This window comes from Protopterus annectens, chromosome 1.part0, assembly GCF_019279795.1.
Source record: "Protopterus annectens isolate FY-2018-M chromosome 1.part0, PAN1.0, whole genome shotgun sequence".
NCBI lineage: Eukaryota > Metazoa > Chordata > Ceratodontiformes > Protopteridae > Protopterus > Protopterus annectens.
Window position 1 is genome coordinate 1,951,552,919 of NC_056725.1, and position 24,186 is coordinate 1,951,577,104.

At 35.7% G+C, this 24,186-nt stretch overlaps 1 protein-coding gene across 2 annotated transcripts in view; it reads right to left on the reverse strand.

Annotated features, from left to right (window-relative positions):
- Nucleotides 1-2,511: 2,511 nt before the first annotated feature.
- The window catches only part of EIPR1 (EARP complex and GARP complex interacting protein 1), a 1,964,495-nt gene continuing 1,942,820 nt past the window's right edge, over nt 2,512-24,186 (reverse strand). For both annotated transcript variants that reach the window (XM_044070391.1, XM_044070382.1), the window contains one exon: nt 2,512-3,035. In XM_044070391.1, coding sequence (XP_043926326.1) covers nt 2,861-3,035 — 175 coding nt within the window. In that variant the 3' untranslated portion in view covers nt 2,512-2,860. The remainder of the gene's footprint in view (nt 3,036-24,186) is intronic.

Sequence of the window (24,186 nt, forward strand, 5' to 3'; positions counted from 1 at the left end):
GGACAAAAAGCTTTACTTTCTGCAGTAATCAGCATAAGCTGTCAAAGTCAATAAAAGTGCACATTTCCTACACCGAGGACTCTCCAAATTAACAAATAAAGTCTGACTAATGTTTAGGGGTCATGCTTTACAAAATCCCTACGAATGAGCAAATTGCCTCATAATTAAAAAAAATATATATGTATTCAGGCTACATAGTGTCTCTATATCATCAAATTGCTCCCAGAAGCCTCTACATATACTAAATGGTTTCTTCACTGACATTCTCCAAAATGCTAACCTATCTAATAACTCCCACACCAAACTTGAATCAGTACATAATAAAGTAATCTGGTTCTAAAGAACATCACTGTATATTTTCAATAGTGTAAAATGACTGAATTTTAAAACAATTGTCTGCATTACATGCAAATAAGCTTTGCTTTCATTCTTCATTTTGATTCAAATTACAGCTAAGAACATATATGTATACATGTGTGTGTATGTGTGTGTATATATATATATATATATATATATATATATATATATATATATATATATATATATACACACACACACACACACACATATATACTGGTTCTGGAGTTGTTGATTTTTCCTATACCTGTACACACAGACACAGACACAAACACACACACACTTTTTTGGAGGGGGTCATCTTACTTCTTCCTATGGTTCCATCTACCAGTGCCCCACTTCCTCCTCCTAACCTCCTGGACTAATTCTGTATGGCTGGGGTTGGCACACATCCTAAGGGTGACATGGGGGGGGGGGGTTGGCCATCACACCATCTACCAGGAGATTTTACTTTATTATGTCCTACCAGTTCTTTTCCCTACTCCCTGTAGACCCTTGATTTCATCCTGAAGGTGGCATCTCTGCAGCATTAGCTTGATATCACCATCCAATTCCCTTCTTGGAACACAGCCTCCCACATTCCCCATCTCCACCAGGTACTGATATGTGGAGAGCATCTTTGGGACTACCCGCCCAAGATGGGAACACCAATCACCTCCCTGCCACTCCTTAGTTGCCTGAGTCTTTAACACAACCCAGGTGGACTTGGCCATAGTACAGCTACAAAAATATTTAACATCGACTAATTCCAGCAGGAAATTAAGCTCTGCTTGCTCAAAAAAATGCTCTAGCAAAATCAAAATGCTTTTGTTGATGCAGTCTTCTGTACTTCTACATCAAAAATGTGACACAAACTGCCCTATAAGACAAGGGATCTAACCAGGAAGACAGTGTTCAATGCCAAAGATCAAAATCAACATCTACAACATAATAAATGCTAAAACTGCAGAGGAATCCGCACAGTTGGTTCAAGACAGTATTTTTCATAGTCTACCAATATTTTGCCCAAATGAGCAAAAAAAATTAAGAAACAGAATGCCACTACACAACAATACAGTGTTATTAGAAATCACTTTATTTACTTTAGCTCTGCCACTACCTTAATTCAGCATTCTAGTCATTATCTTCTTTTTTTATTCCAATATCATGCATAATGATGTATTCTATGTTATTCTACCGTTGAGCTTTTAATCGTATTTCTTACCTCAGTTCCTTTTTATTGATCTATAAGTTGCTTTGTTTTATTCACCCATGTCTGGCTTTCTTCATCCACATCCTATTTTTTTTCCTAACCACCATCACCTTCTTTTCCTCCATCTCTATCTGAAAAGTTATGAGTAAACTGATACAATTTTCTGTTATACTGAAATATGTGTATATACTTAATTACTTTATTGTCTAGTAGCAGAATGGCTCCATGGTTAAGAACTCTGCCCCACAGCTGCAGGGTCTGTCATTTAACTCTGACTTCTAGTGTGCAGTCTGCATGTTGCCTCAGTGCCCACTTGGATTTTCACCACGTAATCTAGTTTCCTTCCACCTCTTGAAAACATGTAGGTTGACTGGACATGATAAGCTGTCCATATCCTGCATTTACCTGTGGTCCTGGGCATACTGAAAGGATTCATGATGACCATCTCACTCACTAGTTAACAAATTCATAAAGTAAAATTACTGTATAAGGTCTGTGCACTGTAATGTTACTTTAAAAGTAAACACAGAGCTCATTCTCTACATATATCTGCTGAAAATGGACTGTGGCTCTTTCAGTAAACCTGGTAACCAAATATAAAACAAAATACAAAAAAATGACAGCCTAAGCAACTACAATCATGGTACTGATGTACACAATTGCTGCTTAATCCTGAAGTCTTTATGTTACTACTTGAACATCAAGTAATGACTAGGCTGCTTGCTGCTTTTTGACAATAATTTATCTCAAAGCACTTTCTACATCCTTTGAAGATGAAGGAAGAAGACAATAACAGTATTACCATTCCCTTTCAGAATAAGTTGTTATGTTTTTGAGGTAGTTCAATGTACTGATAAATACTTTAACCATTTTTGGGCATTAAATAAGTGGTAATACAAAAATGCAATAATCTGAGTTAAAAAGGGCTAGCATAGACAGCACTGAAAAAAATGCACAAGATATTACAACAAGAAAGATTTATTCTCCATTAAGTACATCAGACAATCACTTGATGGATTAAGAACTAAAATAGCTACTAATAAGCAGGTCAAGATCACATAACTTCGAAAGCCAGCATACAATGTATACAGATTTTCAAGTATACATGCAACCTTGCTAAAACAGTATCAAAAGAGACTATGAATATTCCACTGATTACACATTCACCAATGTAATAGACATCTACAAATAATATAAAGAAGGAGAAAGAGATAACAAAATAATGTGACAAAAATCAAAAAGGCAAAGGCTGAGCTATCATGCCTAGAGTGCAAATTTCATAATTTAAATGACCATAGTAATATTGTAGTGTTATAATAAAATGCGATACTTCAGTGCTCTGGGAACTCTATTTATAACAAGCCTTCCATCATAACTTAAAGATGCAAACAGCCAAGGATCCGCTGAAGACCACTCAACTGCATAGACACTATCTTCATGTTCTTCGTATGTTGCTATTATGCTGTCTTGAAGTGGTTCTTTATTTCTACAAAATAAAAAAATACATAGATGGATAAATAAAATGTTGATTAAATGCACAACACACGACATGGATAGTCAAAGAGAGCTTACAAAAAGCTCAGAAGGGTGAGACCAAGCTTTACCAAATAGATCCACAGATAAATGAAGATGCAAATTTATTTAATCCATATATGTAACATATGTAAATTTGAAGCAGTAAAAAAGTTATACATTTAAAAATGGATTTTTTGATCCACTTTGCAAGATACAACATTCAGTAAATAACAGAAAAGAACACGAACATTCTGTGTGATATGTCAAAATAGTGAGGATGAACCTATGACAGTTACTTTAAGGAGGATTATGATCCCTCTTTCTCAGTCTGCTTCATGATCTGCTCTATGAAACAACAATTTATAAAAAGATACTTCAAAAAGAAAATTCAAATGGAAGGCGCAATTATGTTTGCACTGCTATACCATTATGTACTTTCCCTTAGCAAAAGGCCTCGTGTGAACCATATAACATTCCATCATAACATTAAAGTCAATACATTAACACTTCAATAAAATCGAAGATTAATATCTGCAAAGCCTGATAGATTTTTAAAGACATCAAGAAAAGTGGCCTCATATAAAGTAACCAGGGAAATAAGCTTAATGAAATCATATGGTATATTATAAATAATTATTTGGTGTAAATTTATAACCTGCCTGTGGCACTGTCACTCATGAGGTAAACACCACTATTTTCACTTGGAATGAGTATCTATTCCCAGAGGTAATACAAAAGCTGTTCTGCAGAGCAAGTATAACCACAGATGAAAGGATGTACAAAACAGTTAAGGTAACTGAAATCATTGTTTCTTCACTGTATAAAACATTTTCTCAGTTGCATATTTTTTTTCTTCAACACATTTTATTGGTCATATCACACATTACAAGATATATCTTGCTACCAAATCAAAATTTTATTTCAAATATGGGAACTTATACAAACAATAACACATGAAAGTAATCTTAAAATAAAAAACCTGAACAGCTATATATATTATTTACAGCAGATGCTTGCATGCAGATATCATGTTATTTATACAAGTATATTAAGTAATGTATTGTTATTTAATATAACACATCCATGTCCCAGTTGAGGTTGTAGTGGTTCAGATATTGAACTTCTTCAACAAACATTTCACTTTGGACCAATGGTTATAACCAGATTATTTGCTGGATGTTTATCATTAGAAAATGAAGCCCTGAAATATTTTAAAAATTATTAATTGTTTTGAATGTTCCTTTCAGAGAATTATTAATATCACAAACCGTTGACAAAATTTCATCCACAAATAATGTAATTATTGACTCATACATTCCTTTTATCTTGATTAAAAGTATGTTTGAGTTTTGTCTAATTGTTGTTGTTGCTAAGATTTCTATTGCTAATAAGAAAGAAGAGGTGATAATGGCTAACCTTGTTTAGTCCCTTTTGTCAGCTCACTAGGGCAAGAGACATAAGTATTCAGTTTTACAAAGGCTCTATTACCTAAACAGAAATTCTTTATTAAGGAAATACAATTATAGGGAAAGCAATAGATGTCTAATATTTTAAACGGATAATCCCATTTTACTGAATCAAAAGCTTTTAGAACATCAAGATTTGTATACATTATTTCTAATTTATTAGTGTTAGCTATATCAATTAGGGTTAATGATTTTACTTAATATTACCTTGCAATTGTCTTTTAAAAACAGAACCTATTTAGTCATTACATATTAATTTAGTTATATGGTTTTAGTATGTCTGCTAAAATAGAGACAAATAGCAATTTATATAAAATAGAGACAAATAGTAATTTATAATCTATATTTAATAAAGATATTAGTATTTCTGCAGGGTAATTTGTGTGATTTGTATTTTCTTTCAAGATGTTGGTGTAACATTTTATTTGTATGTTTATCAGAACTTTAATAAACAGATTTAAGAGTTTTTGGTGGAAATGTTTCATATACTTACTGTATTAATCTATCAATACCTGGAGCTTTTTTATTTTTAAGATATTTTACATTTGTTTTGACAGAGTGGCTATTGTTTCTTCATATATGTTAATACTGCATTTCTTGACAAATTATGAAAACATGTTTTCTAACTCTGTATTTAGATTATCTTGATTCACATTTTTTGTAATATTGTTTATAACTCATTAAAAACTTCTTCAGTCTCTGTTTTTGATTATACACTTCCCTATTTGGTTTCATTTGTTCTGGACAGTATCTTTGCTCTCTTGCTTAAACTGTGCATTCCTTTAGGTGTTAATTACATTTTCTATGGCTGTATCTGTCTTATCAGTAAATATATCCTATTATCTGTATTAAATATGTTAATTTGATCAATACTCCATTTGCCCCCTTTCTTTGAAAGTTTAGTTTTATAGTTTGTAGTTCATTTTGCATTGATTGCAATTTGTTTTCCCAAATTTTTTGTCTTCTACTATACCATGACCTTATCTTCCATAAATATATGCTCTCATAGAGTCCCATATCATTAATTAGTTTACATTTTCTTTACTAAAGGAGTTTACAAGGATATCCAATTCATTTATTAGCCAATTTTGAAAATCATCTAATGTCATTATGAAAGCTGGAATTCTATTAATTTTTTATTTGTTGCATTTTAATATTATACACACATTTAAGGCATTATCTGAAAAATGACAGGGTATTATTATAAAATTTCTTATCTTAGACAGAAGGTCTTGACAAATAAAGAACTTATCAATTCTAGACTGGGTGCCAAATGTGTATGAATAATGCATACATTTCAAAGAGTTATCTTTGTTTATATGACACAAATTTTTCCAATTTAATAAGTTTATCCTTTTTTTTCAAAGTTTAGTTGTTGCTGAAATTCTAGGTATTCTTTCTTCACTAGTTTCAGATTTATTAAAAGCAGAATTAAAATCATGCACATAGCTAAACTACCTTTCATGCTGTCCAGAACAAAATCAAGATGTTTTCTAGCTAGCCAGACTCTCATGCCTGATATCCAGTATGTATTAACCAGAGTCTAAATTACATTGTTCAATAATTACCAGAGAGAGAGCAGTCCTTTCTCATCTTTGGGCATAATAAATCATTACTCCTCTTCTTTTATTTTTAAAAGAGGACTGTGCAAGCAGTTGATATTGATTACATTTCCATTTATCTACATCTGTTTATTTAAGATTTTTGAAAAAATATAACTTATGCCTTAATTATCTTAACATATTTGTAACGTCTCCTCTCTCCTGGCTGTTGTTTAAACATGCCATAATTACACAACTCTTAGATCCATATAGGTTCACAGGTTCATAGCTGTGTATTAGGCTAATGGCCTTGGGACCTTTACATGCCTAGCCAATAGAAGTGCCCTGGCATTGTGCCACCTGTCGTTAGCTCCCAGTGCCTCTATCAAGTAGAGCCACTGGAGTGATCCCTGGGATGAACTTTCTATTTTCCATCCACTCATCAAGATTTCACTTGAAGAGGGCTAGTGGGCTGTTTTGCTTGGCATGTATGAGAAGTCTATTCCAGAGCATGGGCAGTCTCTGGGTTATGAACCTGCCCCTCCAGCATGTTCTGTTGACTGTGGTCATGAGGTTGAGGTCTCTGGAGCATGTGGTGCGGAGGGATTTGGATTTCTTTAGATGTAGCATTTCTAACAGAGCTGGGTCAGACATGGCTTTGTAATCCAAGCAGAGATAGCCTCTTAGTGGATGATATGAGACAGAGAATAGCTGGAGTTTTTTGAGTCTAAGTAGGACAAGTGTTTAAGTCCTAGGATTCTCTTCGTGGGGTACTTTTGTGGACTCTCCAGCTGTTGCAGGTGTCTAGTGAGGTACATGCCAAATGGGGAATTATACTCTATGACTGGTCTAATGAGGAAAAAGTAGAGAGAAATGATGACCTGTTTCTTCCTGGATGCAAAAACCTTGGTAATGAGATGTGCAACATAGAAGGACTTTCTGACCACAGTGGCAATGTGGTGGTTGAAGGAGAGGTTGCTGTCAACCTGTGTCCCTAAATCTCTTATAATGCCTTCAGTGTTCAGTGGGATCCCATCGATGTGGTAATTAGTGGGAACTGAGTTTTTCCCAAAGGGGATGACAATGCATCTTTTGGCATTAAGCTTAAGGCCATGGTTTCAACACCAGCCATTGGTCTCAGTGAGGCCTTTTGTAGGATGTCTGCATTACTTGGGAATTTAATAATGACTTCCAGCTTGCAGTCGTCTGCAAATTTGGTCAGCCAGAGTCCCTCTTTGTTGGCCTGGACTTCTGAGAAGTAAATGCCAAACAGGAGAGGACCCGGGGCCAATCCCTGTGGGACTCCACTCATGACTGGTCAGCAGTCTGACTTGGAGTCTGCTACTTTCACACTGTGTTCTATCTGTGAGCCAATTTGCAACCCACCTAATGATACAGGGGTTGATGCCTAGTTTGGTGAGTTTATCGATAATTCCTGAGTGAGGAATGGTATCAAAGGCTTTGGCCAGATTGAGGTAGGCTGTATGAATTGCCTTACCTTCATCCACTGCTCTGGTCACTGACTCAAAGAAGTCAACCAGGTTGAGCAGGTATGATCTACCTTTCACAAAACCAAACTGCGAGGGATCTAGAGTCTGGAGAGTCCCTATATCCTTGTTAATTAGGTCCATGATGATGCACTCCATAGCCTTACATAGACCCGTCAGGCTAATGGGGCAATAATTTCCAGGGTCTGTAGTTGCTCCTCCTTTATGGAGAGGGATGACTGTAGCAGTGTGCCATTCGGTAGGGACAAAGCCTGAGGTGAGTCTGTGAGTGAACAGAGCACACAGATGTGGTGCCAGTTCACTTTGTAATGCATGTATAACACAGCCAGAGATACTGTCGGGTCCCATGGAAGCTGTATTCTTGGCCTTAGACAATGCAGCTTTAACCTGTGCTGCAGTAATGCAGGGTACCTGGCATTCTTCTGGTATTGAGATTGGTCCTTTGGGGGGAGAGGGGTAAAGTTGGCACTGAATCTGTTGGCTAGTATGTTGGTAATATCTGTTGGCTCAGTACAGGAGGTACCATTCAGCAGTAACTCAGAGCAAATCTGGGTATTGACATGGAGATTCTTGACATAACTAAAGGCGGCTGTGTGGTTGTTTTTAGTGTCTGCTGCAATTCTGCTATACATGTAATATAAAATTCTCAGATTCATTTAAATAATATATGTTGAATCACTCATAAATACATTTTGAAATCTATCATATCCACTCACATTCATTTTGAAAAGATATGAAAATACAGAATGTATCCCTTCTGACCAGCTGAGGTTAAGTCCCAATAATGTTACATTTACAGACTTCTTATCTAAATGAGTTTTACTAAAAAGATAAAATGGAACATTTACAATGTAATCTAACATATGATTCCTAACTTGATTAGTTTAACCTAATCAGACTACTCCTCTACTTTAAAGCTCAAGTTGTGACTAAATTTAAGCCTATTATTTTGTCTAGAGCCTCTGCATTCAAATATACGGTATATTGGGTCTACTTTAGATAACTGAAATACCACTTACCTGACTTTTAAATCAGTGAAACGAAAGCACTGAAAATCCACTTAAATAAATACTGACATCACTGACAAAAAACTACAGGTAAGTAACCATTTGGCCACATTACAACAAAACATGAAAACTGAACCACATGAAGCACCCCACAACTCCCCCAACTAAATATATCAACTTTGAGATTGCACTACAGTGAGGAAAGGGGCAAAGTTCACCATGGCAGACAAGTGGTTACTTACCTGTAGTTTTTTGTCAGTGATGTAAGTGTTTATTTCAGTGGATTTTTAGTGCTTTTGTCTCAGCATTTTAAAAGACAGATAAGTGGTATTTCGATTATCTAAAATAGACCCGGTATATTAACCTCATTCTTTGCCTCAATATATAATACTCCAACAAATAGACCATGTGTTAGTGCCATGTTAATATCTTACTCCAGAATAAAGATAGTTGTAGTACTGTTAGTCAACATCTGTATTAGTTAAATCTTGTTGATTCCAATAAATTTAATTATGGTCTGACAAGATCATGTAACTTACATCTCAAGTTAATTTTTTTCTTATAATTACAGTTAATATATTTTTAAGGCAAAATGTTTGATAAAATGAATTCAGACAATAAGATACATCAGCTCTCATATGTTCAACAGCAAATGTGTAATTCTACAAGTACTTATGTATTAATTAAAAAATTACCATCAAATGTGTTCAGTAAAAAAATACTTGTCCCTGTTACATTGTCTTATACAACGGGTCTCCTTATTACTTGACTACATTCTTCTTTAACCATTCTTTGACATACGTAACTTTATCTAATGTAGAAAAATGCCCATACTTTATAGTACAGAACATATTTAACATGGAGTTATTGCATCCTTACTGCACTTTCAATTAATTTTATCTCAATCCTCAGAGCAAACACAAGCCAGACTTGATGTTCTTATATTCAATGTTTAGCATTTAATAATGTAAGATATTGACAGATCTATACCACTCACATGTTATTCGTTGGATTTACCTTTAACATTTGATAGTCCAGTATGTTATTAGTAACTCTCCTTTTGTGGATACAAGACTTTTGGGTTCATTATGATCATATCTATAAATCTTATGCACCACTTTTATTGTCACTACACTTCTCCACATGTATTCATCTTATGCAAGTCTTTCATAATTGTACAGTGAAATTGTATACTGTACTGTACAATAACACTATGTTAAAATTTGATCTTTAAGCAAGTTATATGTACTTCTTGATGCTTATTTAGCATATTATTCCTTAAATCTATCACCTATGTGACCCTGCACAAGACATCCACTCTCATGTCAAGTAATGTTTTCCTGTTTCTTAACCTAGCAAAAAATATACCAATATACCACATACTAAATAAATAAATTATGTTGTGCAAACATTCTGCATCCTTAAAAGGTTTCTTTAACTTCTATATTCAGTACACCAACCTATTATTAACAATTGCAATATCTTGCTAGAACAGCATGTGTATTACTTTTCCAGTCACTTACCTGATACCAGATGCCTTTAACTAATCATTCAGTAAGAATTTCCATTTATTCAACAATGCCATCAAACACCATAAATGAATAAAGTGTGTTGTGCTATTCAGCTATTTACTTCTATCCTTTTTTAGAACATGAGCAGCTGTCTACCATCATTTCATTATTAATATTTGTTTTGTATTATGCTTGTCATAAGCATTGGTGGTAAAAGCCTGTCACCTGCTTGAGCCTTGTAATGGAACACTTCCTTTTAAATGAATTTTTTTCTTTTTGAAAATAAGTAAACCGCTCTAAAACATTAGATTACACTAAACGAATGATAAACTCGTCCAAATGAGCACGTCTACATTTTCTACAGCAACCTGCTACTTAAATCTGCAGAGCACTGGGCTGCTACATTCCCTACAGAATAAATTATCTCCTCTATCAATAGTAATGACATCTTACTATTTCTTTGTTCAGCTACTAATGTGTCATAAATGGAACAAAACAGTTATGTTGTGCAAATGTTTTTAGAACATATGATATTTTGAATTAACCTCTTACAAGTCAATTCACTGGATCATCTGTTTAATATCCGTGCCTTGGTAACAAGCAGTGTAAAGTGAAATAACTTTACTGATCATACAGGAAGTCATATGTATTTAACTTTGGCCATCAGTTGTATATTTAGAATAAAATACGTTTATTTTTAGGCATTCAAATTCATTTATTTTCTAAAAAAGAGAAGCTATCAATGAACATTTTTGTAACAAGAAGATTCTTTATTAAATGCTTCCTACTGTGAATCACAAATGTTAAAGACGACTGTTTTAGTCACTCAAAGCCTACAAGCAGGAAATCTTTCCATTAAATGCAACTATTTTAACTTAATAAAGTTCTCTGAAAATTTGTCAAGTTTCTCATATATATTGAATGCTAAATTCAAATAATGCAAACCATTATATTTTGGAAATATTCATACAATATATTCATGTACTAAGCCTTAATCTTTTAAAAAAGAGAAAAAATATTCAATTAAGTACACAAACTTTTTTTAAGACTGATATGATCTTGCCTTTAGAGCACCTTACAAAAACTTGCACAATACCCTTGGGCCAGATTCTAAAAGAGTTGCTCTCTGTGAAAGCCTGCCCTGATTCTAAGAGGCTTGTTCTCAGTGTAAGTGACTTACTTTGGTGTAAGGCCTATTTATAAACAGAGAAAATCCACTGAAGCACTAGACTCCAAATGGCAACAATAGTTCCAACAACTTTATTCAAGTGAGGAATAAAACATAAAACGTGTAGAAGTACTGACAAGTACTAAAAGCTGAGACTGGCAAATGAACAAAAACAGAACTGTAAAATAAACAAGTAAATGTTAAGCGCTTTTCATCTGGATCCTGTTGGGGGAATAAAGCACTTAACGTGGATTAAACAGTTGTGTTTGATGTAATTGTCTTGCTGCTTCCTTTGCTGTGGTCTCATTTGGTTATATGGTTTGTGGACTGGTTGGATTCGGAGTTCCTTATTTATAAACATGCTAATTATGAATCCATTATGTATTAAATATTCTAATATCCTTTTGCCTTGAACGTCCTTAAAAATATATAAGCATCTACGTTCATATTGGTACATAAAAATTTCCTTAGCATATTGTATCACGTGGAGAAAAAGTTGGCTTGCTGACCTATATTGGGTTTGTCCTCTTGTGAAATGCATATGAAGACTATGTCCATTGTGCTATCTTCACAGAGCTGAATGGAATCTAGTTAGTTACTCACAAAAAACATGAACTTTTGAAATTTAAAATGTGTAAGTTTCTGTAATGCTACTGGGTATGAGACTGAATAGCTTATTTTTCATTTGAAGCACCCTGCCAAGCATGGCTATTATAATTATTCAGTTATACAGCAACACCATTATGAATTGTGTTTTCACACTGGCCTCAGCCTGGGGGGGGGGGGGGGCTGGTCTAGGACTCTAGATCATTAAGTATATGAACAATTAACCTGGAAAAAGTAATTTAAATTAAATACTCATGTTGGTAACAACTGATATATCTTGGGTTTTATTATTAATCATTAAGTATATGAACAATTAACCTGAAAAAAGTCATTTAAATTAAATACTCATGTTGGTAACTACTGATATATCTTGGGTTTTATTATTAAAAAAGGGATACTCATAATTGATAAAATTCCTAACCAACGATTCTCTTTATAACCTATGTGTAAAATCCTATAGTACTCCGAAAATATCATTAAAAATGACATATTTACAACTGATAAAATTGCAATCTAACCATTTTAATCACCTATATATAAAATCCTAGATTCAGAAATAGTACCATAATAAATAAAAGACATTTTAATAAATAATCTCATAAATATGTGTTAGAAATGAAATAATCAATTAATCCAAATGGATATCTATTCAATTGTAGTTATGTGATGTCAAAAGGCAGTATGAACAATTGTTAGCTTGACAAAATTATGCACTTGAAAAATCCCACAATATTTTGAATGATGACTCAGATTTCACTGTATACCACTAGACAGGAAATTCAATTATTTTCATACGTAAAGGAAGAACTTTTTGCTGATGGTTTAGCTAGACCTTAAATGCTGAGTCTACAGCCAGGTTTAGTTGTTAATATGTGGCAAAGTTATCTCCCATTCTTGCTTTTAACGCTATCTATAATATTCAGGGTGATCCAGTATACAGAGATCGCCCATAGCTGACAATTCTTGTCAGCTGTGAGGTTCCAGTTATAAATACCCTGCATGAGGTTAAATTTTTGTTTCAGGAAGTATAAAGTACAGTTGTGGAAAATATTATCAAAATATTAGATGCACCAAAGCCTTTAGATATTAGAAGCACAGTACATCACCATACATACTCCCCATGCAGAGCGGAGGGCATAAACATGACATGCGGATGCAATAACTCAGAACTGAATTTCCCGTAGCAGGAACAAGACACCCCCAGGGATAAAGGAGAGCATTCACATCCAGAATAAAAAAGTGAGAAGGAAAAGGAAGCAACAGCCCCTCAGACAGAAGGAAGACAAAACACAGGGGCAAGAGGTAGAACAGAAGGGGGACGGAGGAGGGGACCGAATACTGTGACAATGAAGAGAAGGACATCTACTATTATGGTAAGATTTTACAGAACTATACCATGTCCTTCCATATCACTGTTGCAGTATTCTTCACAGAAGGGAGAATACAAGAGCTAAGAAGAAGCCTGGGAGGAGGAAGGCACAGAAAAGCCCTCCACAAACCCATGCAAGAAAGCCCTGGCAAAATATGCCGTAGCCCTGGAAACAACATTCAATTTGTAATGCTTAGTTAAAATATGAACAGAAGTCCGAATACCAGCCTCAGGGATGGAACTGATATCCAAACCCTTGAAAAAGGCACCAGAAAAGACAACTGTCTAAGCAGAATGAGCCTTTGCTGATGAAGAAAGACATTCTACATGAAAAGAATAACAAAAGGAAATGGCTTTAGAAATCCAGGAGGAGGAGATTTGCTTGGAAACAGCTAAACCCAAAGGCCTGGGATGAAAGGAAACAAAACGTTGCACAGAACTGTGAAAAACCTCTGTTTTATCCACATAAAATCTGAGCTGTCTATGCAGGGCCAGGATATGGAGAACTTTCTGACTAGCAGACTGTGGAGAGGTAAAAAATGTAGTTGAACAGACTGATAAAATAACAACTCACTAATTACATTGGACATAAAACAAGGATTACTATTAACAGACACCTGGTCTCTGTGAAAATTTAAAAAAGGAGGAATAACCATAAGAGCTTGAAGTTCAGACACTTCTACCAAGAGAGAAGAGCCAACAGCAGAACAGTCTTCCAAGTAGAAAAATTGCAAGGAAGAAGTAGGCTCAAAAGGAGCCTGAATCAATTTTTCAAGTACAAAATTGAGGTCCCAAGAAGGAGGATGAATAAGCTTTCTTGGGGGCCCGATATGAAGGATGCCTTTAAGAAACTGTTTTACCTCAAACCAAGAGACCAAAAGGGGGCAGGAGGCTTCAAGGACAAACAAGCAGAGATTGCTAACAAGTGAACTTTAACTGAAAAAAATGCCAAGCCAGCATAGAACAGATCACATGAATAAGAGAGAACCACAGGAACCCCCTAGTGAGAAGGGATCCTGAAGCAGGAGAGGTACCGTTCAGAAAATCTTTTCCATTTAGACATATATGACTTTCTACTGGTGGATTTCATAGCCTCCTGCAGAGCCTGAAACATGTCCTCAGAAAAAAGTGCCTAAAAGGGATCAAAACTCTTATCACCCACAGTGTCATTTGAAGAGTGGACAGATGAGGACGGGTGACAAATCCCTTGTCTTGTGTGAGAAGATCCACCCACTAAGGTAACTTATAGTGAATGTCCTTTGCCAGGTGATAAAGAAGGGGGAACCAGTGCTGTTTGGATGAAAGGGGGGTCACCAGCAAGATTTTGGGAGAGTCATGCCTGATCCTGTGCAGAACATGTTGCAGCACAGAAAGGAGAAGAAAGGCATACAGAAGCATTCCCTTCCAAGGAAAAAACACAGTGTCCACCTTCCAACTCAGAGGACTTGGTACTCTTGAACAGAACAGAGGAAGTTGTCTGTTCAAAGGGGAGGCAAAAAGACCTACCTGAGGAATACCCCACCGATGAACTATGTCCAGAAATGCATCTCTATGAAGCATCCATTCATGAGCCTGTGTTCTGGACCTAGTCAGAGTGTCTGCCGCTAGATAGTGCTCTGAAGGAATATAATCCATCTGAAGAATAACTTGATACTGACAGCTAGATCCTATTCCTGAACAACTAATCTGCAAAGGAGACAAGACCTGATATCCCCCTCCTTGTTGATGTACCTCATCATAGTGGTGTTGTCTGTAAAGGCCTTGACAGGGCCAGGAAGGAAAGGGAATGAAAAGCTTGCAGAGCCCTCATCTCTTTTATGTTAATATGATCTGACCTCTGATGATGAAACCAGAGACTTTGGACTTTCAGATGGCCACAAGAAGCACCCCACCCCAGATCTGAGGTGTCCATGAACAGTACCTTAGAATGAACTGGAGACTGAAAAGGTAGGCCCAGAGTGAGACAAAACTGCCTGATCCACCACTGTAGCTTGAATTTAAGACAAGGAAGCAAAGGAACAGGGAAGCTCCAGAGGGCGGCAATGTTGAAGTCACAAAGATATGAGGTGCCATTGCAGCATGTGAATAGTCAAGGCCATAAACCCCACAACCATGAGAAATTCCCTGGCTGTGAGAAAAGATATACAAAAAGAGACTGGAAAAAGGGTGTTACAGACAAAACCTTGGGAGCAGGAAGAAAGGCTGACATCATAATGGTCTGAATACTGCAATCAAGAAAAATATTTCTTTCTTTATTTATTTATTTAACATTTGTTTACTGGGAAAGTCCGACTTGGAACAAAGCCAATTTTCAGCGGAGGTCCGGGGAGAAACACTCCAGATGCATGTCTTTGTAACATGGGAGGGAACAGGACCACCCAAAGAAAACCCACAAGAATGCAGGGAAGACATGCAGACTCCGCACAGAAGGCACCCAGCCAAGACTCCAACCGGAGAACCTGTTGCTGTGAGGGGACAATGCTACAGTAGCACCGCTGCGCCATCCTTAATATGATGCTGGGAGGGTGTAAAAACTGACCTCTTGAGATTGGTGGTGAACCCCTACTTTTAAAACACAAGTAGTAAAGTGCAGCTCTTGAAGGAGACTGCTGGGAGAAGGAGCCTGAATAAGCAGGTCATCTAGATGGGGAATATCTGTATCCCTCGAAGCCTGCAAAAAGCACTGATAGGAGTGAGGCATTTGGTGAATACCCTCGGAGCATTACAGAGGCCAAAGAGCAAAGCAGAGAAGTGAAAATGACAAGAAAAATCATGGAAACATAAACATTTCCTGAACAGAAGGGTGAATGGAGATATGAAGTTAGGCATCTTTGAGATCTAGACAGACCAAGAAAGCCTGGGGAGGAAGGAGAGGAAACAAAGTCTGAAGAGACAATCACCCTGAAAGAAGGGACCATGAGAAAAGTGTAGAGTAGACAGAGGTCCACAACTGGTCTCCAAGTCTCCTCTTTTTGAGGAATCAAAAACATCCTGGAGTAAAAGCCTCTTCCCACTTAGGTGGGCGAAACAGGTTGAATGGTTCTTTGATCCAAAAGGCAATGAAAAACCCCTGGAAAAGAGAGGCTTGGCCTGGAGGGGGTTGCAGAATGCCTGAAAAGGCTAGAAGGGGTTTCTACACCATGAAACACTCTTGATGAACGATAGATATCATCCAAGAGTCTGAGGTGATCTGTTGCCAATTTGTGAGGGCAGAGAGACAAGGGGATCTAGATGAGGGCAAGAGGAGGGAAAATGTCAAACAGAGACAGACTTGTCCTGAAAGGAAGCTTTCTGAGATGTAGGAATCTGGACTGTGTAGGAGGAATACAACTACCCCTTCCTACATTTGGGAGGTTGACAAGTCTGCCTATGGACAAAGGTGGAGTTAGAAGGGTAATTCTTCTGAAATTTGGGTATAGGATAGACAACAATATCACTGAATCTTTGCATGGCCTTACCCTTATCCTGGAAGGACCTGAAAAGGTCAGCTGAAGCTGTCCAAAAAAGATTGCTATTATCTAGAGGAGCATCCAAAAGTTTAGCTTTAACATTGTCAGGCAAAGCCCAATAATAAAACAAATAAGCACCAGGAGTACTTCTTAAGTAAGGCAGCCACACAAATTTGTTCCAACAGTTACAAGAAAGCCTGTATGAACACTTTCGCTCCTTTAATTCATTACATCCAAAACGGAACTTCATCAGATACAACATAAAACATCATATCCCCTCATTTAAATACTTTTACAACACCTGTCATGTGGTCTAAAACCATTTGTTTAAAAAAAATCACATGAATAAAATCATTAATATGTCACTTAATAAAAACATTTATACACATAATTATAACAAAAAGACCTTCCACTTGGAACTTCAAACCTACATTACATGTACTAAAATGTGCAAATCCCGCTACTATACTTATTAATCTATTTATTTATTAATTAATTAATTTATTTATTTTACATTTGTTGACTGGGCTAGTCTAACTGGATATATTTCCATTTTCAGTAGAGGCCCGGGGAGAAAAGCTCCAACATAGTACAAACAGTATTATGCAATTATATAACAAAAACAAGTACAAAAAAAATAAATAAATAAATAAACAATCAAAAGAAGGCATACTCAAAGTAAAAATACAAGTAGGTCAATAATATAACAGTTGTGAGATTGATAAGCGAGATACGCTATAGTTCATTGTTGGTTAACATAAACACTTGTGGTTATAAGTTTTCGGAGACCAGATATTAACATACAGAGGGGTATATAGAGTAAGATGTAGAACCATAGGCAGTAAAAAGAAAAAAGGAAAGGTGGTTAATTAATTAATTAATCAGGGTTAGTACAGGACATGATATTAGGAATAAGCTAAATGAATGTTAAAAATAGCAGAATTTGTATCAAATGGATTCAGTTAATTAGCAACAGAAAGAGGCAGTGGTGAATGCATAGCAGGGAATATCCCACTGTTTAAGAACTTTAAGTATTACAGCTTCACAAACTACTGACATGCAAATTTTTTTGTTTGTTTTTTTTGTTTGTTTTTTTTTTTGCTCTGGGGTGATTAGCAGGATTTATAATACCATTTAGGTGCATTTTATATTGTTTGTTTTAAACATTAACAGAAGTATAGAAAGGAATACATCTAGAGTAGACTAATTAAATCCATAAAGGCATGGTGGGACAATGGATGTAGGTAGGCAGCATGATGCTAAACCAAACCAGTCTTATCTGGTATTAATAGATTTAAACATTAAAATTAAGAAACACACTTAGATAAAAGGAAAAGTTTGGAAGAAGAATGATACTTTCCCTCCAAGACAGTTTAAAGTAAATTCAACCTGACTACAATTACAAGCAGGAAAAGTCACATATTAAATTTAAACCTAATAGACACTTATTTCACAGGAGTGGTTTCATGGCAAAACTCATTTGTAACATTTTTTAAAGATATTTTAAAATAAAGGGTAAACTTTTATTAGTAATGAAAGGCTTTAGGTTCTGTATTTATCATAGAGAATAATTCTGTATGCATGGGGCAATTGTGATAGATATAGACAGGGCACCAGAATCGCTAGCCACAGTTCTACACTATTGGAATGTTTCTCAAGGTCACTGCTGAATATCCACATTAGCTGTTTATGTTAACAAATATGCACTGGATGCTGAGACTAAATTAGCCAAACAAATTAATTTTAAAGGACATCTGATATTCGGGTTGATTTTAAATTGTACTAATTTAATCTATTAACTATAAACGTATATTTAAAATAAAAGAATTTAGAGGCTGGCCAAATAAAGAATTAGACAATTTCTTTTAATGATAATGGTGAGGTTAATAGTAATGTAATATGGATTCATTAAAATCATATTTCTGTGGTAAAACTTTATCTTGGTGTAGGAATAAATTAATAAAAGAAATGTAATGGAGAATCAGCTAAAATGTAAGAAGATTTGAATTCTGCTGATTAAAAATTCAAAGTTCTGTATTTACAGACGTCGTAAAAAGCTCTAAAAATAAGAGATTCTCAAGCATAAAACAGCTGTGGCTTTAGGAAAAAGTAAAAATTATACCCTTAAACTATCAATCCAAAAGGGTATAAAGGATCAGTGTCATGTTCTACATTGATTCTTAAATCTTATGATATAAAATACGTACAAAATCCAAGAAATGATAAAGTAAGATATTGAAGACATTTAGTGGCTTTTAGGAAGTATTGCAAAATGACTAATAAAACTGATTCAGCAAACTTAATGAGTTATCACTGCAGGCCTTTGTTAATTTCCTCTATGGAAACCTATATCAACTAAATAAATAGTCAACAAAATAAAATAACTACAAGAGAGTAAACCCCTGGAACTGTTGGTATAATTCCAGAGATTTATAAATTACTCCCACAGAATATAATTTAGTTGATAAAGAATGTATTCTTAAAATGTTCAAGGCACCTATATTATTTCTCCATCATGGAAGAATACATTAACAAATCTCATGCTAAACTAGGTTTCCCCTATAGGTCTATATATTTGCTTAATAATGATTACAAAATACTTACTTTGATTTCATCAGACTGATATATTTTTATTTTTATTTTACATTTGTTGACCGGGCTAGTCCAACTGGATACATGTCCATTTTCAGCAGAGGCCCGGGGAGATAAGCTCCGTGCAGAAAAAAAATTTAGTTTGTTAAAACTCCATTATTAACTAATAATCTATACTACTCCTACATAATTAAAATACTATTGTTGAACTTCGTATACAAACAAGAGGCCTACCCCTTACCATATTTATTTATAAATTAAACTCATCATATTTATATTTTTTCGACTCTCATGTTGAGCACACCATTAATAGATATTCTATCGTTTAAACCTGGTTTCATACACAAAACCTAAATTTCTTAAAATCCCTACATACAATACTATGTTTATGCAATGCATTCATGTTGTCCTGTTTTTTAATGGCATAATTGTGTTGGTAAACTCATGAAAATGAGTTGAGAAAGAGAATTTACCAACACAATTATGCCATTAAAAACAGGACAACACAAATGCATTGCATAAACATAGTGTTGTATGTAGGGATTTTAAGAAATTTAGGTTTTGTGTATTGGAGAAGGTCAGAAAACAAGAAAGAGGAGGCAATTGGTCTAATTTTTTGGAATATAGGGAGACCTTTTGTTAAGTGTTACTGAATACAACCATGAAACCAGGTTTAAACACTAGAATATCTATTAATAGTGTGCTCAGCATGAGAGTAGAAAAAATATAAATATGATGAGTTTAATTTATAAATACGTATGGTAAGGGGAAGGCCTCTTGTTAATATAGGAAGTTCAACAATAATATTTTAATTATATAGGAGTAGTATAGACTATTAGTTAATAATGGAGTTTTAACAAACTAAATTAATAAATAAATAGATTAATAGGTATAGTAGCGGGATTTGCACATTTTAGTACATGTAATGCAGGTTTTAAGTTCCAAGTGGAAGGTCTTTTTGTTATAATTATGTGTATAAATGTTTTTATTAATTGATATATTAATGATTTTGTTCATGTGATTTTTTTTTAAAAAAATGGTGGTAGACCACATGACAAGTGTTGTAAAAGTATTTAAATGAGGGGATATGATGTTTTATGTTGTATTTGATGAAGGTCTGTTTTGGATGTAATGAATTAAAGGAACAAAAGCGCTCATACAGGCTTTCTGTAACTGTTGGAACAAATTTGTGTGGCTACCTTACTTAAGAAGTACTCCTGGTGCTTTATTTGTTTTATTATTGGACTTATTTCCTGGTGTTATTTGTTTGTGGAATTGTCAGGCAAAGCTCGAAGACGACGCCAAGAATAACGCCTCATCAAAAAAAAAAAAAAAAAAAAAAAGGCAGCAGCCCTGGAAGAGGCATTAGCCACACTGTAATTTTTTGGAGTGAAGAGTGAGCTGAGAAGTGGACCCAAGCAGGGAAATAACTGAAGCTTTCCTCAGAATCAAGAAGATCAGACACAACTTCAGCTACCTGGGAAAGGAGAGCAAACACATACCTGGTCATATGGGTTTGGTAATTAATAGCCTGAAATGACAAGCTGGCAGCAGTATACACTTTTTTACCCAACCTTTCCACAGCTCTATTATCCCTATCTGAAGGAAGCAGCTAAGAGGAGGGCAAAAGACACAGATTCTTTTCACATTTAAGGGAAAGAGAATAATTTTTTTCTTGTTGAACTTAAGACCAAAATGTCCACCAAACTCCTCAAATGCATCCAACAACACTGGCATTGTCTGTTGAGATTTGGATATCCAAATGACCTCATCTATAAACCATATACAGGACAGGATTTTCTGGTTTGAAATTTCAACAGAGTAGCAAGCATAGTGTTGTCTAGAATAAGCAGAAAATGTTTCTATAGCCAGAACAAACAGAAGGGGGGAGAGGACATCCCTGCCCAGTGCCTCTCCCTAACTTAAGTGGTTCATATGTAATACTATTAGGAAGTAACTGTACCAACACTGCTCATATAGTATTTTACATCTATAAAGTTTATGTTAATCCCAAAAGCTAATATGGCTCTCTGTAGAAGTGGCTACTCTAATGAGTCAAAAGCCTTTTGGAGGTGCACAAAGACTGACAACATGGGGACATGTTCAACCCTTTTGTTTAATCAGACTCAAATTAGGTCTGGGCCTGTTATTGTTCTTTGAAGAAACCCTTGTTGAGAGGGGTGAACTAGTTTATTGAGAACTTTTTTGATTCATCTGGCTAAGATTTAAACAAATCTTTGCTTCTAAAGAGACCAGTGATATTAGTCTGAGGATACAGACAGTGATCAGATTATTCTAGTTCTTAATAAACAAGACAATGAAGGCTAGATGTGCTGATTAGGAAAGCTGTCCTAATCTCTCTAAACCCTGATATAACTGCAATAGCTGTCCAGAAATGATTGACAGAGCTCAGCTGGAAGCCCATCAGGACCAGGAACTTTATCTGCAAAGAGCTACTTAGTGGTGTCCTGAATCTCTTCTAACCTAATGGGACTACTGAGCTCTTGAAGATTTTCCATTCTTACTAGTGGAAGCTCTACTGCTTATTAAAAAAGAGGTCTGTTCCTCAGTGATCACAGTCTAGCTGACAAGAGTACAGAATCACAAAAAAATCTTCAAGACTTCATTTTGGGAAAAAATGTGAAATGGCTTCCCCTAAGTTTAGCGTTAGAGTAGGTAACATCTCCTGGCACCTGCCTTTTTGCCAGCAAGTCAAAAGTTTGGGAGAAAATTCCTTTAGCCCAGGAGAATACTTTCCATCTTTCCCATTTGGTATGACTATAACTGAATTGCAAGGCTTTGCATTTTTTCTTATTTTGTTGCATAGTTTATCTTTTTTTTTATTACTGGGCTAAAGTCTTTGTATCTGCTTTCCATCTTTTTGTTTTAGTTTAAAAATGTTTGATCTATCTCTAACCTGTCTTGCTTTCTCATTTGTATCACCCTCCTTTTTGCCTGCGATTAGAACATTTCACATTTTGCTTCTACTCTTCCATCTGTAGTTGTCTTGACCTCTCAATATTTCTGAATATAATTGTGCATCCCTTAACTTCTTCCCTGTCTTTTTCATGAGGAAAATTTCAAACCACCATGGTGGGAAAAAAGGGAGTTTCAATACCTAGCAACTCAAGAAAAACATCATAATGATCTGACAATGAATCACTATTGTGATATACCCACTACAACCTGTATTTTAGTATTACTGATAAAGTTATAATCAATCCGGCACCCTGACCCATATGTATATAGAAAGAAAGTAAAATCTTTTTTCTTTGTGTGCATCACTCTCTCTGCACCTGTAACATCTTTGTAAAATAAAATCCTTCTACTAGGCGCTCATACAAGCCTGTCCCTCCATGGTCCTATTCAAATGTGGATCAGTTACCTCGTTAAAATCCTCTCTTTGTTGGTGTTTCTGTTTTGTTGCTGCTTGTATTCACAAAAATATCTCTCAAGCTAGCTCTAAGGGAAACACTGTGATGATAGTGGGACAGGCTGTAAGGTACTGGTGACAGTTTCATGGTTCATCATATGGATTTTTGATTATATTACCAACAAACATTTACTGGCAATTCTTTTTTTTTTTTTACAAATTCACTCAGCATCTATCTAACCATATGCTTCATACTGCCTTGATATTTAGCATGAGATTAGTACTGTACATTTATTGTAATGTGATATTAACTAGTACCATCTTGGGTTAATTAAACAAACTGAGAAATGATGCTCACCACATTACAGAGATTTCCCTAAACATAGAATTTCTTTGGCATATATTTTACCAAATGGACAGCAATGTCTGTTTAGCAATGGAGATTGATATGCAAGTATAATGTATGACATCAGTCTGGTTTTGCATAACTTTTAGTTATGTACTTACCATAACTTTAGATATTTGGGATCCATCTCGCCTACATTCTGTACTGATGGGGCTCGGAGCCGATCCCTCGGCTCCGACTCGGCACGCTATGCTATAGAGCAAAGCCTCTTATTGGCTGAGCTATTTTCTATCCCAGGATGCACCACCACTAATCCCCCAGATCTTGTTTGTCCGCATTCATGCACACATACATAACTTGTTTATATAACATTGCCAGATGTTTCAAGATGAAACAACAGGATTCAGACCTTCTGATCTCTTCTGATCTCCAAGGAAGGGGGAAGGAGGGTGGGTTATTGGGAATGTAGGCGAGATGGATCCCAAACATCTAAAGTTATGGTAAGTACATAACTAAAAGATGTTATGTGATCCTATCTCGCCTACATTCTGTACTGATGGGACAGCGTCCCTAGCACCTAAATCCTGGGTGGCTCACTAGAAAACACTCCTGAGCACTCTGGAACCAAATGAAGCTCGCCCCCGAGATGCCACATCCAATTTGTAGTGAGAAATGAAAGTGTGCGGGGAAGACCACGTAGCCGCAGCACAAATGTCACTAATGGCAAGCTTAGAATGGAATGCTATTGAAGTAGCCATAGCTCTTGTAGAATGAGCTTTGACAGAGGTCGTAAGCTCTTTATTAGAAGAGGAATAAGCTTGAGTAATACAGTCCCTGATCCATTTGGCAATAGTGACCTTTGTGACGGCTTTGCCCAATTTATTATCCGAAAAGGATACAAACAATTGATCTGTTTTCCTTGTTTGTTTGGTCCTATCTAAATAAAAACGCAATTGCCTGTGGACATCTAATGTGTGGAATATGTATTCCGCTTTGTTTGAGTACTTTGGAAAGAAAACTGGAAGTTCTAATGACTGTTGTAGGCAAAAACTGGAACAAACCTGAGGGACAAAGGATGGATTTGGCCTGAGAGATACTCTATCTTTGTGAAAAACCAGGTACGGAGGTTTTACAGACAAAGCTTGAAGCTCTGAAACCCTTCTGGCAGAAGTAATCGCAACCAGAA